The sequence below is a fragment of the Pseudopipra pipra genome, chromosome 2 (assembly GCF_036250125.1).
Source record: "Pseudopipra pipra isolate bDixPip1 chromosome 2, bDixPip1.hap1, whole genome shotgun sequence".
NCBI lineage: Eukaryota > Metazoa > Chordata > Aves > Passeriformes > Pipridae > Pseudopipra > Pseudopipra pipra.
In genome coordinates this window covers 22,183,992-22,205,456 of record NC_087550.1, presented here as the reverse complement: position 1 = coordinate 22,205,456, position 21,465 = coordinate 22,183,992, and the positions used below count along the sequence as shown (strand labels likewise).

The 21,465-nt window shown below is 38.2% G+C and overlaps 1 protein-coding gene across 4 annotated transcripts in view; it reads left to right on the top strand.

Moving 5' to 3' along the window:
- Positions 1-21,465, top strand: part of NME7 (NME/NM23 family member 7) — a 90,715-nt gene that overhangs the window by 9,095 nt on the left and 60,155 nt on the right. For 2 of the 4 annotated variants that reach the window (XM_064644343.1, XM_064644345.1), the window contains exons 2-5: positions 8,823-8,930; positions 12,330-12,496; positions 17,509-17,619; positions 21,105-21,155. In XM_064644343.1, the coding sequence (XP_064500413.1) occupies positions 8,823-8,930; positions 12,330-12,496; positions 17,509-17,619; positions 21,105-21,155 (437 nt within the window). Of the gene's footprint in view, positions 1-4,109; positions 4,170-4,239; positions 4,264-8,822; positions 8,931-12,329; positions 12,497-17,508; positions 17,620-21,104; positions 21,156-21,465 lie in introns of those variants that run through there. The other 2 variants (XM_064644344.1, XM_064644342.1) reach the window with 2 other exon arrangements.

Genomic DNA, 21,465 nt, shown 5'->3' with positions numbered 1-21,465 from the left:
ATCTGAAAATACTGTAGGCATTATACTGCTTCGAAGTGCTGTTGGCAGCTTTGGTTTAGGTTTTGTAGGTGTTTCCTTTGAAACCTCTACTTCCAGCTGCTTGTAACTTTTTCAAATTTTAACCATTCTATGTGAAAATTTCCAGGCAGATTCTGTGGGAGGTTGAAAATTTAATGGACTGCCTGAATAAGAATGTTTTGGGAGAAAATGCTTCAGAGTCTTAATTAAAAATAAATAAATAAATAAATAAATAAAATTTTAAAAAAACTAGTGTTCAGTTGAAACACTTCAGTTTTAAAAATACTGGAAATTGAAAGCTGAGAGTTTGCCAGACGAATGATATCTATGTCAACTTTTATGTTAGGCCAGGTTTTGAGCCTTTCAAAAATGTTTTTCCTGTAAGTACAGTACCTGTTGGAACTTGTAATGGGATGTGCAGAGGTAGCTCAGTATATGCATAGCCCTGTTTCCCTTTCTGGGATCCCGTGTAGGCGCTGATCTCCTGGTTGGAGGGTGAAGACAGCTGAGCGTTCAGCAGCTGACCGTGGCCACTAATGGCTGATAAGGGGCAAAGCACCTAAATTCTACTCTCAGGTGTAATTAGTGAGATGACCTGCATTACAAATGCTGTTCTGAGTTGGGGAACAGCTTTGCTGTTGCTTAAATCACTGTGAGACTCTGCTTGAGTTAGTGGAGGCAGATGGACACACAGACGTGCTGAGCGCTGCTGACTGCTCTTAGGGGAATTAGCTGTGATCATGTGATTAAAAGTACAATAATACATGCTATGATCTGCAGCTTTAAAAACGTGCATTAAATGGTGATATATTGTCCTAAGGACAAGGTTTACCTGGTCTTCCGAAACTAAACCTGTCTTCACAGAGCAGTGAAGAACAGTATGGCATCCTTCATGTGTTTTAGGCATGTAATTGCAGAGGATTGAAGTTAGTGGTTGAGAATTTGAATTCTTGATTCTCTTAGAGACTGGGGGGAAAAAAAGGTTAGGTTACACTAATCATGCCTACATGCATAGGAAGCTTACATAATTTGCATAATCTAGTAATAAAAGAAGATTTCTTAGTAAATTGACAGAACAGCAAAATAGTTTTGCTGATGTGACCCGGAATTGCAGATTCCTAAATCTGAGAAGAAAATTTGAGACCTTCATTCTAGAGTTGTGTTTATCATAACCCCTGAGTATATGGGCATGGTTTGCTGAACTGAGATCCCAACTGAAGAGGAAGATTCACTTTGTTAGTGCTACAGGGACAGAAGTATCCCCATGTTACTTGGCAACAGATGCTCCAGGCAGCAGTAGCCATATGAACATATTTAGTCCAAAAGGTACCTGAGAAGCCTAAGTACCAGTAATACTGGGAGTCGAATAACTGTGCGTCTAAAGGATGTAGCACAAGTTGCAGGAGGGTAAATGTAAATGAGCGTTTGGCTCACTTAGTAGATTTCCAGATATCATTAAGAATGTTACTAATCTAGCCAATTCTTAATTAGTGTGAAATAGTCTAGAATTTGTGTGAAATTTTCAATAGGTGGGATTTGCTTTCTACAAGGAGAGCATTAAAAAGGTTATTGCTTACAAAATTCACCAGCGAGCTTCTGAATGTGAGGCTTGGATTGAGAATTGTCCGGAGTCAAGACATTGTCACAGAAATTGCAGTTGCCAGATGTTTCTCTATTTGAAAGCTGGTCTTTTGATTTTACTTTTTTGCTAAAGAAAAACCTGTTGAAAAAGTAGTGGGAGGACCACCAGCAGTGAGGGGGAGGCAAAATTGGAGTTCTAAAAATTATTCCAGCTCGTGTGTCAGAAATATGAATAGAAGAGGAGGAGGAAAATGAGCTTTAAGAGACAGAGCTAATTGAGCGCGCTATCTACACAGCGTTGTGGATTTAAGTTTTGCCTGGAAAATATCCTGTATTACACAAACTGAAGGTAGAAGATGGTTTGAATAACAAAGCTTGGTAAATGTGTACTATTGGGAATTCATTCTGGGATTTAAGGTGCACTGCAATGCTGAAAATTAGAACACTTTCTGCCACTGAGAATGTTATTTGTTAAATACCATCAGCATGTCTGAGGAGTCATGTTTCGGTTTTGCAAAATTGTTGCTAACATTCAATGTCTTAGCTACTTCTGTGCTTTTTTTGACTTTCCCTTTTCTTTCACAAATGGGGATTTTTCCTGTGAAGAATTACTGGTGATGGAAAATTACTTGTAGTATGCAAGTAGAATTTTTTATGCAGCTTCTTTCTGTCTGTCTCAGAAAACCTAAATTTGTATGATGGCAGTTTGTTGTGTGTATCTGACCCCTTAGTTTTCCTGCTGGGAAGTTTGAAATTTACTGTCAGATTTCAGTCGGATTTGGTAGACGGATAATGATGTTCCTCCAGGTTTCACAAGAATGAAGGGGGTGAAGAAACTCTCTAATGTGTCTTTTAAGAAAGCCTCTACTGAGCAGAACCATAGTTAGACATCAGAGAGTCCAAGTGGGTACAAGCCTTTATTAAATGCCTGAGCTGAAGAGAGGCTGTGGTCACAACAGGGATGGGAAATATGAATATAGAGAACTAGGCCTCATTGTTTCTCATGCTTGCAGAAGTACTCGACTTTTTATGTAACATTTTATTACAGATTCCAATTGTTTTAAGTGTTTTTGAATTGTCTTTTTCATCTTTATGTCTGCAGAGGACCATTTTATTGAAGATGTCCTTACATGAAAGAGTAGCACTCCTAACCCACTGGTTGAGACCATCTTTAAAGCTAATTGAAGTTACATTTTTTTGGTCTGGTGGTCTGAATTTATGAGTGCTCAGTGCTGCTTGGAAAGCTTGGTGTAGTGTAGGACCTGCACCTAAAAGCATTCAGCTGAAAATAAAGTAAGGCTAGCCTGATGTTTAAATGGAAGAAACAGGAAAGCTAACAAGTTAACCATTTAAAACAATCAAAGTGATGCTAGGGCTCTTAAAGCAGGTGACACTGTGACAGTGCTTCTGTCATTGGCCTGCTGGGGGAGTATAACACTGTGAGTAGCTACCTTTGAGGAAGGCAGGGCTAGATCTGGTTGAAATTCCTGGCTCTTGCTCCTCAGACAAGGAGTTTGTCAGTGACTTCCTTTTCATTTGTGGTGAAGTCCTCCTCAGGACTAGGAGGTAGAGTTAAATCTGAAGTGGTGATTGCCTGGATTGAGGAACTGCTTCAAATAATTCATAACAGGGCTTAGATATCTGCTGTAAGAATTTGATCACACATTTATATACATTTGATCATACATAACAATAACTTCAGGACCTAATTCTGAGAATAATGTTCTTAATGAAGGCAGCTGGTGAGGTCCCCCACTTCACCCCACTGTCTGAAGAGCACGAGGCCGACATCTGTCAAAGGAATGCACCAGCAAATATGGTAGTAGTTGGGGTTTTTTGGTAGAACCTATAAAGAGGAAAGACAAGGATAAAGATACATGTTGACTGGCCATTTCAGTAAATACATTTTTTTTTGCTAGAGGGTGGTTGGCAAACTCTCAGACATTTGTGATTTTTTTTTTTTTCCTCTAAAAACATAAGTGTAAGCACTAATGCATAAGCAAACCACCTGATGTTGGAGTCAGTCAGCCTTGTTATATCTTCACCTGAAATGTTTTAAAATAATTTGTATCCTTATGCTTTGAAACCCATCTCATCTTTTATAAAAATATTCTTGCTCTTCCAAAGTATTTTTGAGAGTTCCACCAGCCTGGTTTGAGGAGGGAACAGGTTGTGAGAGAAATGTGCCCTTAAAATTGTTGCCAGAATTTTAGGAAGTTTCAGAGCAGTCTTTCCAGAAAGCTTTTTTGGTGTATTAGGAGAAATACCCTTTCAGAGTGAGAATAGTTCTGTCTGCTGGTCCATCCTGTTCCCAGTGATTTTCATAGAAACAGCTTGATCCGTGCTCGACTGCAGGTTTTCCCCATGACAGTCCAGTTTTACAAAATATAGAACAGAGATATAAGGATGGATTGGATTCAGCTTTTACTGAGGTTTGTGCAGGCTTTTTATCGCTTCATTAGGAGATGAGTCAAATCCTTTGATTCTTTTTCTCTCTGGTCTGATTTCAGAGTCACTGAGTCACTGAGAAAATTGAAGGAGCAGCAGACACGAAGCTGCGCACGTAAAATGTAACAATCCTTTTCATGACTCCTAAACCAATAAATATGCGGCCGTGAGCCTGTGTCAGATACACCATCCGTGCTGAAGTTCCTGATGGCATATGTAAAGCCTCATAGAGACCAGGTTGCTAAGAGCATGTCGAGGTGCACTTTCTAGATTCCTCAGGGCTTTCTAATTTTAAGAAATATTTTGTTGCTGTTTCACATGAAGTTCTTTCGAGTTGAAAACAAAAATTCAATAGCTCCTGATTCCCTGTATTGCCAATTTTAAGAGAAACTCCAGCAAGAAATTTCTAGTCAAAACTAGAGAAGAACAGAAGTATGTTCCCCAGAAGATTGCAATAGTGGGGCAGTCGCGAGACATTTTGAAGCTGGAAAAGCAAATCCAGATAGATGTTCTGCATAGTTCAGACCAGAGGGATAAAATTGTTTCTGCACCTTCCTGTGAGAGTTCCTTAGTCTCTGAACTGCTGTTCTACCACTGCTGCTTCTATTGAAAACATTTGGAAGATCTCCTTTTGTTTTACTGTCAACAGAAGCCTTTTGGAAGTTTAAAAGGTTTACAGGACAAGACATCATATCCTGTCCAGCTCCCTAATCATTCTGCTTTCTGGTTATGAGCATCCTTGGCAGTTTGGTTCCAGACACATTATTTCCCTCTGCAGCAGAGTTCTCTGTGAGCACAGCTCTTTGCTGAATGCTTGGATTTAGTTTCTAGAACTTAGTCCCATGCTAGCTAAGAATGACTGCTTCCCCCATCACTTTCAGAACTAAGTACAAAATTCATTTTTTTTAATTCAGCTGTACTTGAATAAATGTTTCTCATGTGCATAGAGCCATCCTACTGCAAATTCACACATGCCGATATAAACAAAAAAGCCTAAGCTAGCAAAACCCACATGCATTTAAATGTTTTTCTCTGCAGCTTGTAAGAGGAAGAAAAAAAATATTCTTTCCATCTTCACAGTATGTGAACTTCTGACATCACTGATCTCAATGGCCTTAGATTTTACCATGGAAAGGAGATGTAAAACTTGAGCTCAAGACAGCTATTTTAAAACTATCAGTATATAAATATAAAGTGCATAGTCACTGCTGGGCTTTTTAATATTGGTGATTTTTCCACTGATGTGAACAGTTATGAAAAAATATTTCTCCTCCACTAGGTATTGCTTGGTTAATTACATAGTCATGAGAGCAGAGGCTATGTGTGATTTTAATGAGGGTATGGTACAGAAATGAATGGAAACTAATTCTTTAAAGCAAGAATTTTCTGAGTTATAAGGTATTTATTTATTCACTTGATTCGTTATTACTTGAGCTGTTCCCAGGAATGTGATTTCAGTAGTGACTAACATGTTTCAGATATTTCCTGTGGGAATGAGGTATCGGGGATCTCTAGTCAAGGGCTGTGATATCTCCCTCTTTCAGGACTCAGTGTTGGTCTGGAGCAGTGTGGTGCATTGAACATGATACCACCTGACAGGTCATTGCTCTTCTCTAATCACTCTTCCCTGGACAATTATTTTCTCTGAGTTTCCTTTGTTAGGAGGATGGACAGAAGCTAAAGATGAAACTTAGCATGTCTCCCTTAGTAATTTCTCATCTTTACAACTCCTTCCCATTTTGCAGTCAGGGCACACTAGTAAAGGGTATGTTAGAAAGTTGTTTGCCATACCTGTTCTGTTTATTTAGTGGTAAACTGATGGCAAGTAAATTCCAGAAAAAGATAATTTTAGGGCTGTGAAGGCTTAAAATTTTATTGCAATTCTTCCAGTGATGGGAAAATGGATAGGTTTTTGTGTTTGGGTTTTGCCTCCTAAATCCTACTCCTCCTTTAAATAAGTAAATCAAAATTTCTGTTCTCATTTAAAATCATATATTATGAGCTTAATATGTACTCACTTTTAAAAACTTGTGTTTTTAAATTAGTTAGTGTTTTTAATGACATGGAGTGGCATTTTTACAGAAATGCCTGGCAAGATCTTCCCAGAATATGTTCATCACATTGTGATTACATTCAGTATTGTCTTCTATCTGGTTTAAGACTATTTGCCTGAATCTGCAATAGTAAGATTGCAGTTCTACTGTGTTTTACATTATACTTATTTGGTAGGGTCTTCAGTTTGCTTTTAGGGTTGAATTTCTTCACTTTGGGGTGTGTGCCTTTAAAACAATTTACATGTTTGCAAATGTATTCTGTTTCCAGTTATCTTTACAGTGTTTGCAGTAAGCTTTTAACTTCTCTGCTGGTACTGTTCTCTACATCTAGAAATATTTATTGTAGTAGTTTTATGCTGGTACAACAGAGGAAATTCTAGTTATAGTCCAGGAGAAACTTTGGAGGTTTTGTTTTGGTTATTTTAGAAAACTGTTAGCTGTCCATATTTTCTAGATACAAACCAAAAGCGGATTCAAACTGTGCTGCTTACTGATAACATTTACTGTGTTTGGGTATTAGCTCTGTAGTTTTTTTCAAGTCTAAGTAGCATTTATTACCTTGCCTTTGCTTATGATGCCAAAAGAAGATAATACAAAATGATGATATTCAGCTGAGTTAGAAGTAATGGCCAGCAGAGATTGCTGAATAAAAAATATTAATAGCTCAGACATTGAGTAAGATTGAATTGTTCAAGGTTGGATGGGGCTTTGAGCAACCTGGAAGATGTCCCTGCCCATGGCAGGGGGATTGGAACTACATGATCTTTAAAGTCCCTTCTGACCCAAACTGTTCTGTGATTCTGTGAAATAGGACTGTTTTTCTTTTTAGTCAATCTCTTTGGTAGAGAATTGCTTCTTTATAACATCCATCCTTGACAAGTTGATGGTCAAATTAATTGATCAAATGTCTTGTCTTCTAGTAGTATATTTAAGATCAAGGTTGAAATCAGTAATTTATTATTGTCTGCCAACCCTTATTTATTGCTTACTGCCAACAACATACCTATGTAGAAAAATCAAGGTATGAGTTTTGACATAAGAGTTTGTTTTGACTTATATATCTCCAGAACAATGATGATAGCAATGAAGACCCAAGCATGACTTGCTTAAGTAAGAGCCAGAAACCGGCTAAGTCCCTGGTTTTACTGGTGGATGCTGCACCCAAAATAGGAGTTTAACTATTGTCAAAGGCTGCAGTGTGTACTGTACAGATAATACAGAAGTTATAGTAGCTCATGTGAAGAAGGTTTTCAGAGCTGTACAGACTTCTACAGATAGAAAAGGAAGCTTTGCATCCCTACTGCATGAGTCTTTCTGTGGTACAATCATATCTTTGTTTTGCAGTGTTGGGGTACCATAAAGGCTGGCAGGAGGGTGGGGCACTTGCTAAGATGCTTTTAACTGAACAGGTACAAGTATTCATCACATTGTAAAATTCTAAGTTTGCTCTTCATTATCTCATTCTTTTCTGCTGCTGCTTGTGTTAGGGCTTCAACCTGCAAAAGCACTTATTCCTAAGTCAGTGGTAAGCTGAAGATGCTGAAAGAAAAAATGCACCGACAAGAGAAGCAAGATCATGGTGGTTGTTTCGTTGTTTTTTCGAATGTCTGTGGGCTTCCACTCACTAGGAAAATTATTATTCTTTTCCTGCTGGTTTTCCAGAATAGTTAATGGAAGCCCACAGGAACTCTCTCTGTCCTGTTGCGTTATGAGCTGTCATTGTAACAACTGAAATGCTGCCGTCTTCTAAAATCTGAAGTACTAAAAAGGCCTACCTGGCTGCAACTTAAGCTACCAGTGGTTCCTCAATGTTTATAGTGTTTAAGAGTGCAGATACATGTAAAGAGTGGAAGCCCATGGCAAGACCATGCTTGCCCTTAGGAGTAGCAATCAGATTGAGAGGAAGTGTGGAAAATAAAAATTAGAACTCCGTCTAACAGCCATAAAATAACTGATATTGCATCAATAGCTGACAAACATATACCACTAAGAGGTATTAAAACTGCACGTCCTCGTGCCTCGCGTCGTCTTTCTGCTTACTTTGCTGGGGAGGGTTATCCTCTGGAGGATGAGGAGTGGAGGGAAACTGTGCATGTGGTTACACTTTTAGAATTACTGCAATCTGTCTCTCTTGTCACACTCCTTGAGGGCAAAAAATGAGTTGTAAATGAGGTCGGGCTATTTATGCTTTATGTCAATTTAAGGAAGTTAAGTAGTGAACCAAACTAATGTTGTCCTTAACTTGAATATGTTTATCTCCTCATTAAGAGGAGTTTAGTTATGACTGTTAAGGAAGTGGAAAGTGTTTTCTTGTAGGATGTGTAGAAAACGTGTGAAGAGTCTGTAATTTAGTTGTAGGCAAACACTTTTTTTTTTAATGAATGAAGGTAAATCAAATACTTTGATGAAGTTAAAAAGTCTAACGACAACTTCTGCAATATTCCATACTTCATAACTGATGAAATCAGAGTAAGTTATGAGATTGCCTGGAAAACTGCCATGATCCAAGTTCCATTATACTTAAAAGGTGATAGCTAACAGCTGAAAAGATGTCACCAGCTGTGGTAGGCAGAAGATAATATGCAGAGTGTGCAAGTCCATTTACCTAGTGATTTTTTTTTTTTTTACTTTTCTGATAACAAATGAAGTTTTTTTATTTGTGTGTTTTTACATATAAAATACGTATGCTTTTGGTAATAAGCATTTTTGCCCCTTTTCCAGAGTCAAGATGAGAGATATGCTTTCATTGCTGAATGGTATGACCCAAATGCTTCACTCTTTCGACGTTACGAACTTCTGTACTATCCAAAAGATGGATCAATTGAAATGGTAAGAATGAAAGAAAAAAGAATCTTTTTTCATAACTGTAATATCCAATTAAACATTTCATAAAACAGCAAGCCACTGCCTATGCCTATTAATTTTCCATGTAAGAAAATATTATTTAAAATGTATCTTGCTCTGTTTCTAAAACTAAAAAGAAAGTAAAAATACGAGTTCACAGCGAAGCATGTGGAATAGCACTCATGTTTATGATTTTTTTTCTTTCTTAAAGCTTGCTTTTGTGTGGAGAGATTCATTTGCACAAATCTGTTTTCATTCAATCTCTACTTGGGTTTCAGAATTGAAGCTCAGCAACACTGACCTACTGCTTGAGAAGAATTAACTGAAACTAATTCTAAACAGGGGAATAAGCTTCATCAGGAATTCCAGAAATCTCTGAAGAGTAAAATGTAAAAGAGTCTAATCAAAGTGGAGGAAATGGCAGATTGCTCTTAATTTGGTTTTAATGAAAAGTAGGACATTTCAGGCAGTGGGATCTAAATTTTTCCATCAGTGGTGTTGCACAGACCTTTCTGACTTGTGATTCATACAACTGATCCCCATTTTTTATTGATAGCAGGTGAAAACAAGCATTTTGCATTAGCAGGCATGTATATAAAAATATAATGTATACTGTAAAGATAATCCTCATAAGCCAGCCAATGCTTTGTGCTTCCCTTTAGGAATGAGTGAATGGTTTGGACTATTCCAATTTTTAATGAAGACCTAAGAATATAAGAATAGCCTAGATTTGGATATTCACACTTAATAATTTCATTATCAGATTTTAACTTTCCTGCTATAAGTGTCAAATTGAAAAATAAGAAGCTAGTGGAACTTGCTTTTTCTTAACCTAAACTACTGCTTGCAGAAACCATGATACTCATCTGTATGAGGAGATGCACTTTGCATTTGATAGTTTCTTTAAACAAGCTCTATCATAATGTTGTCCCATTTAAGTTAGTTCTTTGTATGATGTCTGTATGTGCACAGTTGTCAAAATGGGAGGATTTTTGTTTTTTCTTTCCCAGAGATGGTTTAATCAGTCAGGAGTTGTAATAATCTTCCTACACAACCGCGTGTGGGCTGCTGAAATTGTTGTTCGTTTCATCTAGACATCTCAAAATCAAGAGCTTTCAAGGTGTTCTTGAACTACTTAATGCCCTGTCTATGGCTTGGTAAACTTCTGTGTTTTGCCAGTGTGCTCTTAGGGGAAGATAGTATGGTATGTACACAGTCACAGACTGCACGTGTCCAGGACAGAAGTTAAAAATAAAAAATAGATGTGAACACCCTTAGAATATCTCAAAATCACTTTTGGGGTGAGTTTCTGGATAGATGCTACATTTAGAATTCTCTTCTGGAGTTTTTTTTAAATTTCTGCAGAATTCGGGGATTCTTTGTTTCTTTAGTACTGCTTAATTCTTCTGCATCCTTTGATATCTTCCTGAGGAGATGACAACCCGCTCTTACCTTTAGCATGTCTGAGAAGAAGGAAAGTAATAGATATGAGCCAGCTTTTCCCCACTTACGAAAAGGATGTTTTTTCCCCTTTCCCACCTCCCTGACAATAGCTCTCTTTTATCACACACGTCAGCTGAAGGTGGAGCAGAGCTGTTGAAGGCATTTGTTACATGAAATCCTGAGCTTACCTCTTCTTTCTGTTCTGTCTTGCTTCCTGTAAACAAAAATGACAGCGGGAATAATGAGAGCAGTTTCCTGCTTGCTTTGCAGCTGGGAAGAAGAAAGCATAGATTTTTGTCCAAGGACAGCAAGCAGCTCTTGCAGTCAAACTGGATCTCTTGACAGAGGTGCCCCATTCTCTGAGTTTCCACAGTTAATAACTCTCATGGTGAATTCTGAAAACCTGAATAACTTTTCTTGCTACAAAAGATTTCCTAAAAAGAGAGAAGAAATCTTTAAAAAGGACAGATTCTTAGCAGAGAACTATTTTGTTTTGGGTAATTTACTTCTACATGTACATGGGCAGCAGGGGAACAGTGCAAACAGTCTTGTATTTCTTCTGCTGTGACTTATCATTCACTTTAGAAAAAGATCTTTTAAAGAGATCCAGAATTCCACGCTAAAGAAGAATTCTTTAACACAGGTAGATCCTCTTCTTTTCTTCTTCTTGAGAAGAGAGAGACAGTACAAGGTGCTTTTCTGGGAACCATTACTGAAATAACCAAGGAAGTGTTCAGATTTTTAGTCAAGATACTGAAGAATTTGTATATGGCCAAGATAGTTAATACTGTTCTTGCCAAAGTCCAGGAGAAAACAAGTAGCTGAATTCAAATGATTTTTTCTTTAAGCATGTTGTCATTTCATTCCCTGCTGCACTTGAATAGTTAAAACTTAGTAGGAGCATGTATGAGGAGCTAAAGACATTTCAACAGGGAATGATTCTTCCTGATAATCATGCCCTCAGCAGGAGTAAGTATCAAAATAATTTATATTCTCTGATCTGCAAAGTTTTGACTATTCTGAAAAAACTTACATTTTTTTTTTCTACCCTTCTAACAGAAGAGAACTATATTTACACATTTCAGAACATGGAGTACGTAACTTTGCTCTTAAATTTTTTCTTTCCCTCTAAAATTTTTGGGAATGATATGCTTTCTTTTAATGCAGTTCTAGTTGATGTATCGTTGCAGTGGAGTACAGTACATGTAACTTGAGACAGAAGGGGAAGTTTAGCCTGAGGAGGACAAAACTCTTCTTTTCATTGGACTCCACTTCCCCCGGAAATTGAAGGCATCTGTAATATCTACCTGCGGTGAAGAAACAGTTCAGCAGGTTGCCTTTTGTGCTTTGCCAGCCCACCCAGAAAACTACATGTTAACGTCTGGCTTCTTGCTTGGAATGATGAGATATAAAGCTGAGTGGTCTTGACAGGCTTTTGAGCTTGCAGCTCTAGGCAGTGAGAACATCTCAGCCAAGTGTTGCAATCATCTACGCGTCCCTAATTCTGAGTCCTACGCAGTCAAACAGAGCATGGTATCACTGGAGCGATGCCCTGAAGAGGAGACCTGCCAGGGTGTATCTTGATCATTGTGGTACAAACCATTGGTCTGTGAAACAGCGTGGATCTGCTGAGGGAACTCCCAGTGAGACTGGGCAGAGGCATCCACGAGGCACCTGAACCTTTTATCGCAACTTGAATTAGAACAGAAGCAAATTCAAAGATAGCTGTGAACCTGAGACTATTTAAATGGAATACATTTGTAATTGTGGTTTAATCTAAGTTTTCTTGGTATACCTGTAAGTTCAAAGGGTTAGGAATTAAATCAAGTTAGTGATCAGATTCAGTCCTGCAGTACTGCGGAAATTTCTGAAGGTAACAGTTGAGTTTGCCTATTACTGAATATCTTGCTGTGGTAGATTTTAATATTCTTTTTCCTGCAGTATGATATGAAGAACCGCCGCACCTTTCTGAAGCGCACCCCGTATGAGAGCTTACACCTCGAGGATTTATATGTGGGAAGCAGAATTACTGTTTTTTCCCGTCATCTCTCCATAGTGGACTATGGGAATCCATATACATCTCGCAAGCTTGGGAGCCGCAAAGAGAGGTAAGAAAGGAGGATTTTGAAATCTCCCTTTGTGGTTGGGGTTTCAAAGTAGTTGTTTGCTAGAAATGAGGTAAGTTTTCTGTGCTAATAGTGGGGAGAAAATGTAGCTTCAAGTTTGCATGCGGTTCAAAGTGATCTGACATACTGAGAACTGGAGAGAAGCAAAGTGGTCTCTGCTTGTGGGCAAACCCATGACTCCCACAGTTACCTGAGTGCTACCTTCAGGGCCAGCTTCTCCATGGTGTCAACTGCTGGCTCCTCTAGGTCTCTTGGGAGAAAAGAGGGGGACAAGGAGGAAAAGAGTGGTCCTGTTCAGCTTTGTTACTCCCCCAGGGCAGGCAGCAGTAGGATTCTTGTGATTTGTGGATTCTCTTGGGGCAGAATTAATGTGGTAATTCTGATGTGTGCTAGAATTCAAAGGCCTGAACCTTGTGAAGCTGCCACCTGTCTCTCTGGGATCTGTGTAGAAGCACAGAACCTTACCAGTCTGATCTGTGTGAGCAGTAGCAAATGAAAATACTAGAGACCACTCACATTCTCTATTTTTCCCCACTCTGGGGGACTTTTTCTGATAATTTTTTTCAGCATCTCTCAAACTCTGTGTGCATGAGGACAGAAAGTTTAGAGTGAGAATGTCAATAAAAACTACAGGCTTCTTTGTTAAGACAAAGTTTGTTTATAATGGGTGAAGATAAGACTCATCACATATTTTTGGTTTAAAGATTTGCTTTGGAAAAGATGTTAAGAGCCCATCCAAAACCAAAAATATCAGGAAGGACTTAATAAAATGACACTAAGATTAAATTTACAAGAAATTTAAATCTGGTTTATTGACAGTGCAGGTAATATCTGAATCTGGAAATTAAAAAATCTTGATAATTTACCCCAGCTTTTTTTTTAAAGAACACAGAACATTTTCTTAGGTGTGATATTCCAGTGAGCCCTATTCACCTACTTGTTCCCTCCCGCTAACTGGGCTTATTTTGAACTCTTTTTGGGGAGTTGTACATAACCAGACATAGAGGAAGAGTTTCAAGTTTTAACACACATCTTTGTCTTAACTGCACAAAAATATTGCTGTGAGAATTCCTGCCTAATATCTTTCCAGAAAGCGTTCTAGTACTTTTTCTCCAAGCTGGGGTTGGGCAGGGTGAAAGAGTAGCAAAGGAGGTAGAGAACACCAGGGGATGGATTTTGTATATATGGCTACTTTTGTTGTTCCTCAGTGGAGCCTTGGGTAGATTATATCTTTATATTAATGTGTATTTTCTGCTCTGTCTAAGCTAACATAAGCCCTGCTGCTGATGCAGGGCTCGTGCAGTTATACCAAGAAAAGGTAGCTTATGATAAAATGACATTTATTCCTGTAGAAGATGTTGCTGACTACAGGGCAACACTGTAGTTGTGTCAAATGAAGTGGTCTTGGGAGGGGGCGAATTTTTGTACTGCTCTACAAAAGGAAGAAAGAGCATTTATGACATGTCAGCTGTTTGGAAAACATTTTAGGAATGTCGGCTGAAAGATAACATAGATATGCAAGTGCAGTTACATATTCAGAATAGCCCAGAGGAACATAGTGAAAGGTGCCTTACACAGGCAAGGGATTGTCAAAATCCAATTTCTTCACAGAAGCTTTCACTGAGCAAACAGGGTCATATTAAAAGAGTTTCCTTAGGCAAAACAGTTGCATATGAGTTATTTGTCTTTTTGGCCTGTTCCTAGCAGGTTTTACAGCAGTTATTAGTTAATAGAGATAATAAGATTTCTGCAGGGCTTGATAATGCCTAAAATAATCTGTAGTTGGAGTTCTATTAATAATTTTGAGGTTGTTGTATGAGGCAGAATATTTCCCTGTATTTTTCTTGCCTTTGTGCTGTACAGGACTTTGGCAGTTTAGTTCAATTTTGGAAACATGTTCTTTGGTCACTGAATATGTATGCAGACAGAGGCCTTTGAGGGAGACTGAGGAATGTATATTAAAAAAAAAAAAGACTGTTTTGAATTAGGGACCTTTATTTTTGTCAGTAAAGCAAATGGATGTGACCCTAGGTACATGAGGCACAAAAGAGATATGTAGAAAAAGGCTAGATTTGCAGAGGCCCTCCCTAGAATTAGGCAAGAATTATTAAGACAGTTTTATGGAGTTTCAGTTTCTATAGCTTCTTTTCTTGACAGTATATCATAAGGGAAACCATCACAAACAATAACTAAAATGGTTAAGTGAGCATGGGCTTGCTTACAGTGTGCCACAGAAGGAATCACTAGCATGGGACAGCGATTTCTGTTTCTGTAGTGTTTCACTTGTGATCCTGGGTGGTTGTAACCTGAGGTAAACGTTTGTCTGCCTAGTGTGTCCTGTCTAAGTAGACTATACTTAGAGTCAGTATCACTGGTTTTGAAAATGGTGTTAGAAACCTTGTATGTCAACCAGAAATACTTGCATTCTGTTTTGATTGGGATAGGTTATTCTTAGGCTTCTAGTCATTGACATAATCAGTGTTTCTTCCCCTACAAGACATAAGCCACTGTACATGCAGCAGTCCTATTATTAGAAATAAGTAGATCTCAAAAGCATAGTCACAGCATGCTCTGTGCATTGTTCCTTTGATCAGTTCTCATCTTCTGTTGTTTCATTACTCATTGCAGTACTGTCTCACAGTCCCTCTGAAAATGTAAGCAAAATAACTTAATTTTAATTTTCTCCTTTGTTCCTAAACACAAAACTGTTTCAAAATCCACTTTGCGGACTGTATCCTGTCAAACCACAAGAAACATATGCCTAATTAAAACTAAAAATAGGGCACATGAATCAAAATCCAATCTCAGAAACAGTCTTCAGCATCCTGAGCTATACTTTTTGTACTCTGCATACGTCTGAGAAGCTCACGCTGACATGTTAATGTTTATATATTAGTGTTAGAGAAAAGGTATTATAAGAGTTGCTCATTGCAGTTTGTATTAATGTGTTCTAGGTAAATTGCTTCATAATGCAGTATTTCTTTACGTATTTGTAGGAATTACAGTATTACTATAAAGGTTGAAAGTAGAAAAGTAAAGGACAATTTATTTCTAGCATTAGCAGTCTATCTCAAATAGCCTGTGTAATAACACAGACTCAAAAAAGTGTTCCTCAAGGAAATGCAAACGGCACTGGAGATCTCATTCCAGTGGTTAGATCCTTATTGTTCGTGGGAAATGACAGTGTAGAGAACAACTTATGCCAGGATGCAGGTTTGTGTCATCGGTCAAGCAGGCAGCTGCTGCCCCTCATGGTCCTCAATCACATGGTACCCCCTGTCATATGATAAATAATATCACAAAATGAGGTGGAGCTTCTTTGGGGAAGAGGGGGACGGGCTGTAGGCTGCATGGCAAACTGTTGAATGTTGGTGAGAGGCCAGACTTTGGTGATCTGAAGATAAGGCTAGACCAGCTTTAGTTTGCACTGCAGTGTTCTGAGGCATAGTCTTGGTTGTCTACTTTCATGCAGTTCCTGGCCACATCCTTAGTCCATCTGTCTTTTCGTGTCATACTTCCCAATGGATATGAGCCTAGGGTGATCTATGTATATGAACTTCATGATGCTTGAGGAAATCTGTTTGTTTCTGAGCTCTGAAGGTCATCTATGTCTCTCCCTTAGTTTCAGATGAAATGTCGAATACATTCAAATCTTCCGCGTTACATTTCCTAATCCTAACACCTCCCTTGCTTTGCATTTGTTGTGAAATAGTCTGTCTCTTGCCAAAGCATCTGTCAATCTGGGGTCACCTAAGGTTCAGAGTAAATGTAGTGGAAGTTCATCCCCACTTCCTATATCCTCAGCAAAGGCTGCTTTCTGTGCTATGCTGGTATATAAAATAGGAAAAAAATAATTTTCAATTATTTGTCTTCCATTTAGGGAAGCACTGCAATAAAAAATTGCCTCTTGGGTACCCTTCTTTATTCAAAACAGTGTAAAAGATGGAAAGTGCTCTTTAGGATTGTCAGAAATGTGGAGTTTCTGTGATACAGGGTTGAATAAATATGTTGGTTTGTAAGCTGTGCACATTTGAAGCTGACTCACCACAAGATGAATGCAAATAGAAAATGCAATTTTACAGACCTTCTCTTTGTGCTTGTTATTTTTGATTAATAATACATTTAGTGCTGATGGTGTACTGGGTGCTATGCAAAGCGCACTAATAAAACAGTCCTGGCCTTGGGGATGTACAGTATAAAAAGATAATTACCCATAAGACAGGATGTACTTGAAAACAAAGATGTGGGGGAGAGTGTCGAGATTTTTGAATTGATGTCCCTTAGAATATAGCTGTCAGTTAGTATAAGAGATGTGATACCTCCTCTGCCATCCTTTTATTGTGTCTATTAACAGTGTCAGCTATTTGGCATGCACTTTGTATGCCATGGAGTTTTTGTGCTGTACCAAGTACAATAGAATCTTCTTCTCACTGAGCACTACAAATATTTAAAAAATAATAATTAAAAAAAAAATCATTTAACTTTGAGTTTTATGGAAGAGGCCCATCATGAAGTAATATTTTTAAACAGGGAATTTTAGCAGCTTGAATTTTATGTGTATAATGATTAATGTTAGATAGAAAGGGAGCTGAGCAGGGAGGGATTAACAAATCAGTTGTGTTCTAACCCAGAGCTGTGAGTGAGGAGCTGTAGAAATATCCATTAGCTAAGGAAGAAGTGGTCAAAGTGATTGCTCTGACAGCGAAGTCAGTAAATAATGACTGCTGGTGGAACACTGTGAGCTGGCTTGGACCAGAAAGCCAAGGAAATTATAATGCGCAAAGCTCATTCTTATCAGAATAATGTGTTGCACAGGCATTCAAGAACAGCATGGAAATTGATGAGACACTGGGACTACGATATGTGACTGTGACAGAATTTCTTGCTTTGATGTGGTGTTTTTTTGTCTGAATATAAACCCAACGTGCACACCAAATGCTCTAAGGAAAGTAGTGTTGACTGTATCTCTCTACTTTTCTTTTTTTTTCCACCAGAACACTGGCTTTGATTAAACCTGATGCAATGCACAAGATTGGAGAATTAATTGATATCATTATTAATTCAGGATTGACAATAACTAAAGCCAAAATGATGCTGCTTTCAAGGTAAGGATTTTTTAAGGTTAGCTCTATTGTATCTAAGTATTTTTGCAGTTAAGAATGTTCTCTAAAGCTATTCTGTGTTGTTACACACATCAAATTTATTCCAGTGAGTAACAGAGGTAAGACTCATCAGTTTCATAATCCTGTAGATTTCTGAGGGTATGTAGAGATTTAAGCTAAGTATCAAAAAGTGCTGTGCAAATGAAGTATGTAAGGTCTCTGTATGAATCCAAGGTAGTTATCGTATCTTTAGCAATTTGGCGGCGTTTACTGCTGACGTGTCTGTACATCCTCACCTCATGGCTTCCTCATACAGACTGTGTCGCTGACTACAAGTGTTGTCCTCAAAGTATGTGGTTTGCTTGCTCTCAGTAAATCTGTTGTCTTAATTTATGCTCTCAGATTCATGCTTGTTTATGACTGGAAGTCCTAGGCAAAGCAAGTGATCTGATGATGATGTTGCAGAGTTGGACAGATTTTACTTGCGCATCTTCCTAATCCTCCCAGCCTTCACTGTTCTCCACTTGCCTCATTGAGCCAAAAGATTTAAAAGAAGGCATGCTGCAGAGGAAAGAGAACGTGATCATTTTATCTTATGAGACTTTCCTGAAGTTACTGCACTATTTCTCCTTTATTGCTTTGCATATACAATATGTTTTTGAAAAGAAAAGCTATGTCTTACATAATACCGTATTTATGTGTTGTTATGGTTTAGCTGTGAAGTCAGGAACAAATTTCCTATACCTCAAAACCTTTTTGGCTTTATGAAATACTGATAAAACAACTATGACTTCTTCCTCATCTCTGCATTCACCTGCTTCAATGTTTGATGATACTGGTCCCAGATCTTCCATTAAACAATTCCAATTCACGAGTTCAACCAAGTTTCTAGTGTTGATTTACAATTCACAGTGTCTTTCAAACCAGCTTTTTTTGTCTTCCTCTCCTGCAATCTGAAAGATTTGATCTGATGAGTTGTTTTGTATGGTGCTTTATTTCAGTGTCTATCTGGGAAGTTGAACTGTTGAGCCAAGTCAGGTGCGTTAGAGTTGACTCATACTGAAGGGAAGAAACCGAGACATGAACTTTTATTGCCTATTTCTATATAAACATTTCTAGTTGTCTTGTATAATTGAAAATAATTATTAATAAGCACAAGATTGTGCTGTGATACTGAATGTATTTAAATAGTGCCTTGAGTATTTTGTGGTTTCTTTGCATACTCTATTTCTTGAGACTGTGCCATTTTAAAATAATAGAACTATGGCTTTGCCAAAGTGTCCTACCCTTAGATTTCTGCAGGCATTCTTGTTCAAATCAGCATTATCAACTACTGCTTTCTTTAAAGGCATTATTAACAACATTTGTCTGTCAATCACTGTTAAGTAGATTCATACCTTCTGTAAAAGTTGTAGCCAAGATATGAAAGTGTGGGCAGGCACTTGTTTCTCTAGTCTCTTCGTTTAATCATATGTCAGTTCAGTCTATTATACCCATGTGAACACTGTTTTCCATTCCTTAAAAGCATAGAACTAATAATGAAATTGAAAAGGATCTAAGTTACACAGCACAACTGCACTTTAATATTTATTTCAATTGAATTTAACTGAGCAGTAGAGCTCAATTTGCTTCAGAAATATATCCCTCAAATACTTCTTTGCATTCAGAAATTATAACACTTAATCTCTTTGCATACGCTTTTCATATTTGCTTTCCAAAATTATTGGGTGAATTAGTTTCAGAAGTGGACTTTCTGGTGAAATAGTGAATTGTAGGCAAAACTTTAGCAGAGTGTAGGTTTGAAGCTTGAGATTGCAAGAGTTCCTGTGTCTAGCATAATTTTTACATCCTGTTTCTGCCTTAGTTAGGAAATGGAAGGAAAGCATATTCACTATATGTTTATTTAAAATCTTTTGGATTCTTAGTGGCTCATACTTAAACTGAACTGAAAGCAACAACCCGGGAATTAATCAGATCATTTTAATAAAAAAAGCTAGAGAAAGATGCAACTGTTCAAGCATCGATAAATGTTAGGAAAATTAAATTCTTCTTAGGTCCTTCTTGATGTTATTTGTTTACTCTGGCAATATTTGGTGTAGGTCTGGAATGTAAAGGGGAGAGAGATGTCAAAAGTTCCATTTCAGATGACAGAACCATGCCTTTGTTCAGACTTGGAATCTGTTATTTGAAAAATATGCAGGCAGTTTCATTCAGTAAAGGGAGGTGCTCAAAGTGACCAGAAAAAATTAGAAGACCTGTTTCTGTAGGTAAAAACAATTTTACAATTTGGAATCTTTTAGTCCCTACAGCACTGCTTTGCTTATGAACTTTGTACCCAGAGTAGAGGCCAGCAATATTGCTTCCTGTCACTTGTCAGTCCTCCTGAAGAGCTTGTCCTTCTCCACAAGTTCCAGCTTCAGAAAGTGCCACACACCAGGATTTGGAACAAGCCATGACTGAGCCTGTGTTCTGAACTGGAATTTTGAAGTTTCAAAATAGCAGGTTTAGAGCTGAAAACCTCCGTGGATTTTTCTAGCTGTTGCCATGCAGAAAAAGCGATTTAGTAAGTAAGAGTTAAACATGAGAAGCAGCTGGGGAAAAAGACAGAGAAAAGAGTAGGTTGGCTGGTTGCAGGGGGTGGTGGGGTGAAAAGCCACAAAGCAGTATACCCATCAGAGGATGGATGGTGGTATGTCCTGTGGTGGTCCCCAAAACGTGTATAGTTCGGTAGTGTGGCTGTGGCAGTGCAGAGCTTGGAAAGGTCCACCACCCTGTCTGAAAAGGGTATTTTTTTTGCTTCCCATGCCTTTATTTGCCTGGCAATGTGAGGAGACCCCTCATTGCAGAAACCCCATTGCTTTGGAAGAAAGCAGCGTGTAGTCACTGAGGGGATGTGCAAGACCAAATTCAGTTTTTAAGTGTGAAAATGTGGGAGAAAGTTTTAATCTGGAGGGCATTGAGCTGCCTATGGGACTTTTAAGGTTTGAGGATACTGTATAGAAACCAGGTTATGCAATATTTTGTTGTGCAGCAATGTAATAAAAAATTAGCCTTGATAAGGAAATGTTCCAGTGAAGCAGATAAATTGTTTGGTTTTGCTTTAAAGTCAAACTTCATTAACCAATATTCCTTCTACAGATGAAAGATGAAAAAACCAGCAAATGGCTTGGCAAGAAGGTGACTCTGCTGCATTGTTTCTCAGCCTGAGAGTGTGGGGACCATCAGTGACCCTGAAATGGGCTTCAGTAATTGCTTCCTTCCCAGAGCAGGAGCACAAGGAGTCACCAACTATACCTGTAGCCACACAAAATATGACAGAAAATCAAATGTAGTTTCTGTTATTGGGCATGAACACCCAACAAGCTGTCCAGCTTAGGAATACATCACCTGTAGAAACATTCTGATGAATGATAGTTTGTGGTTTTCAGGGGGTATTTTATGTATATATGTGTGTGTATATAGCTACATCTGTCTTTTTACTTTTCCAGAAAAGAAGCAGCTGATTTCTACGTAGACCATCGAGCAAAACCTTTTTATCAGTAGGTATATCGATTTCAGCTTGACATATATTAAGCTTATTTATTGAATGCACAGGATTTATTTACTATATTTGTTACCACAGGACCATGGGAAAATCAGAGCTTGTCTTAGTCGAGTGGAGCCCTTTGCAAAGTATGCATCCTTTTCATCTTCCTCCAGGGACAGATCCTTATTTCAGCTATTCAGGGTTTTAACCCACACTCTTTGCAGCCTGATGATACCAGGGGAATGTCTTTTGTCTTTCAGAAGTGAAAATGCTCCTAGCAAGGCAAAACTTCAAAGCCAAGGGAAGGAGCATCTTCAGGATCA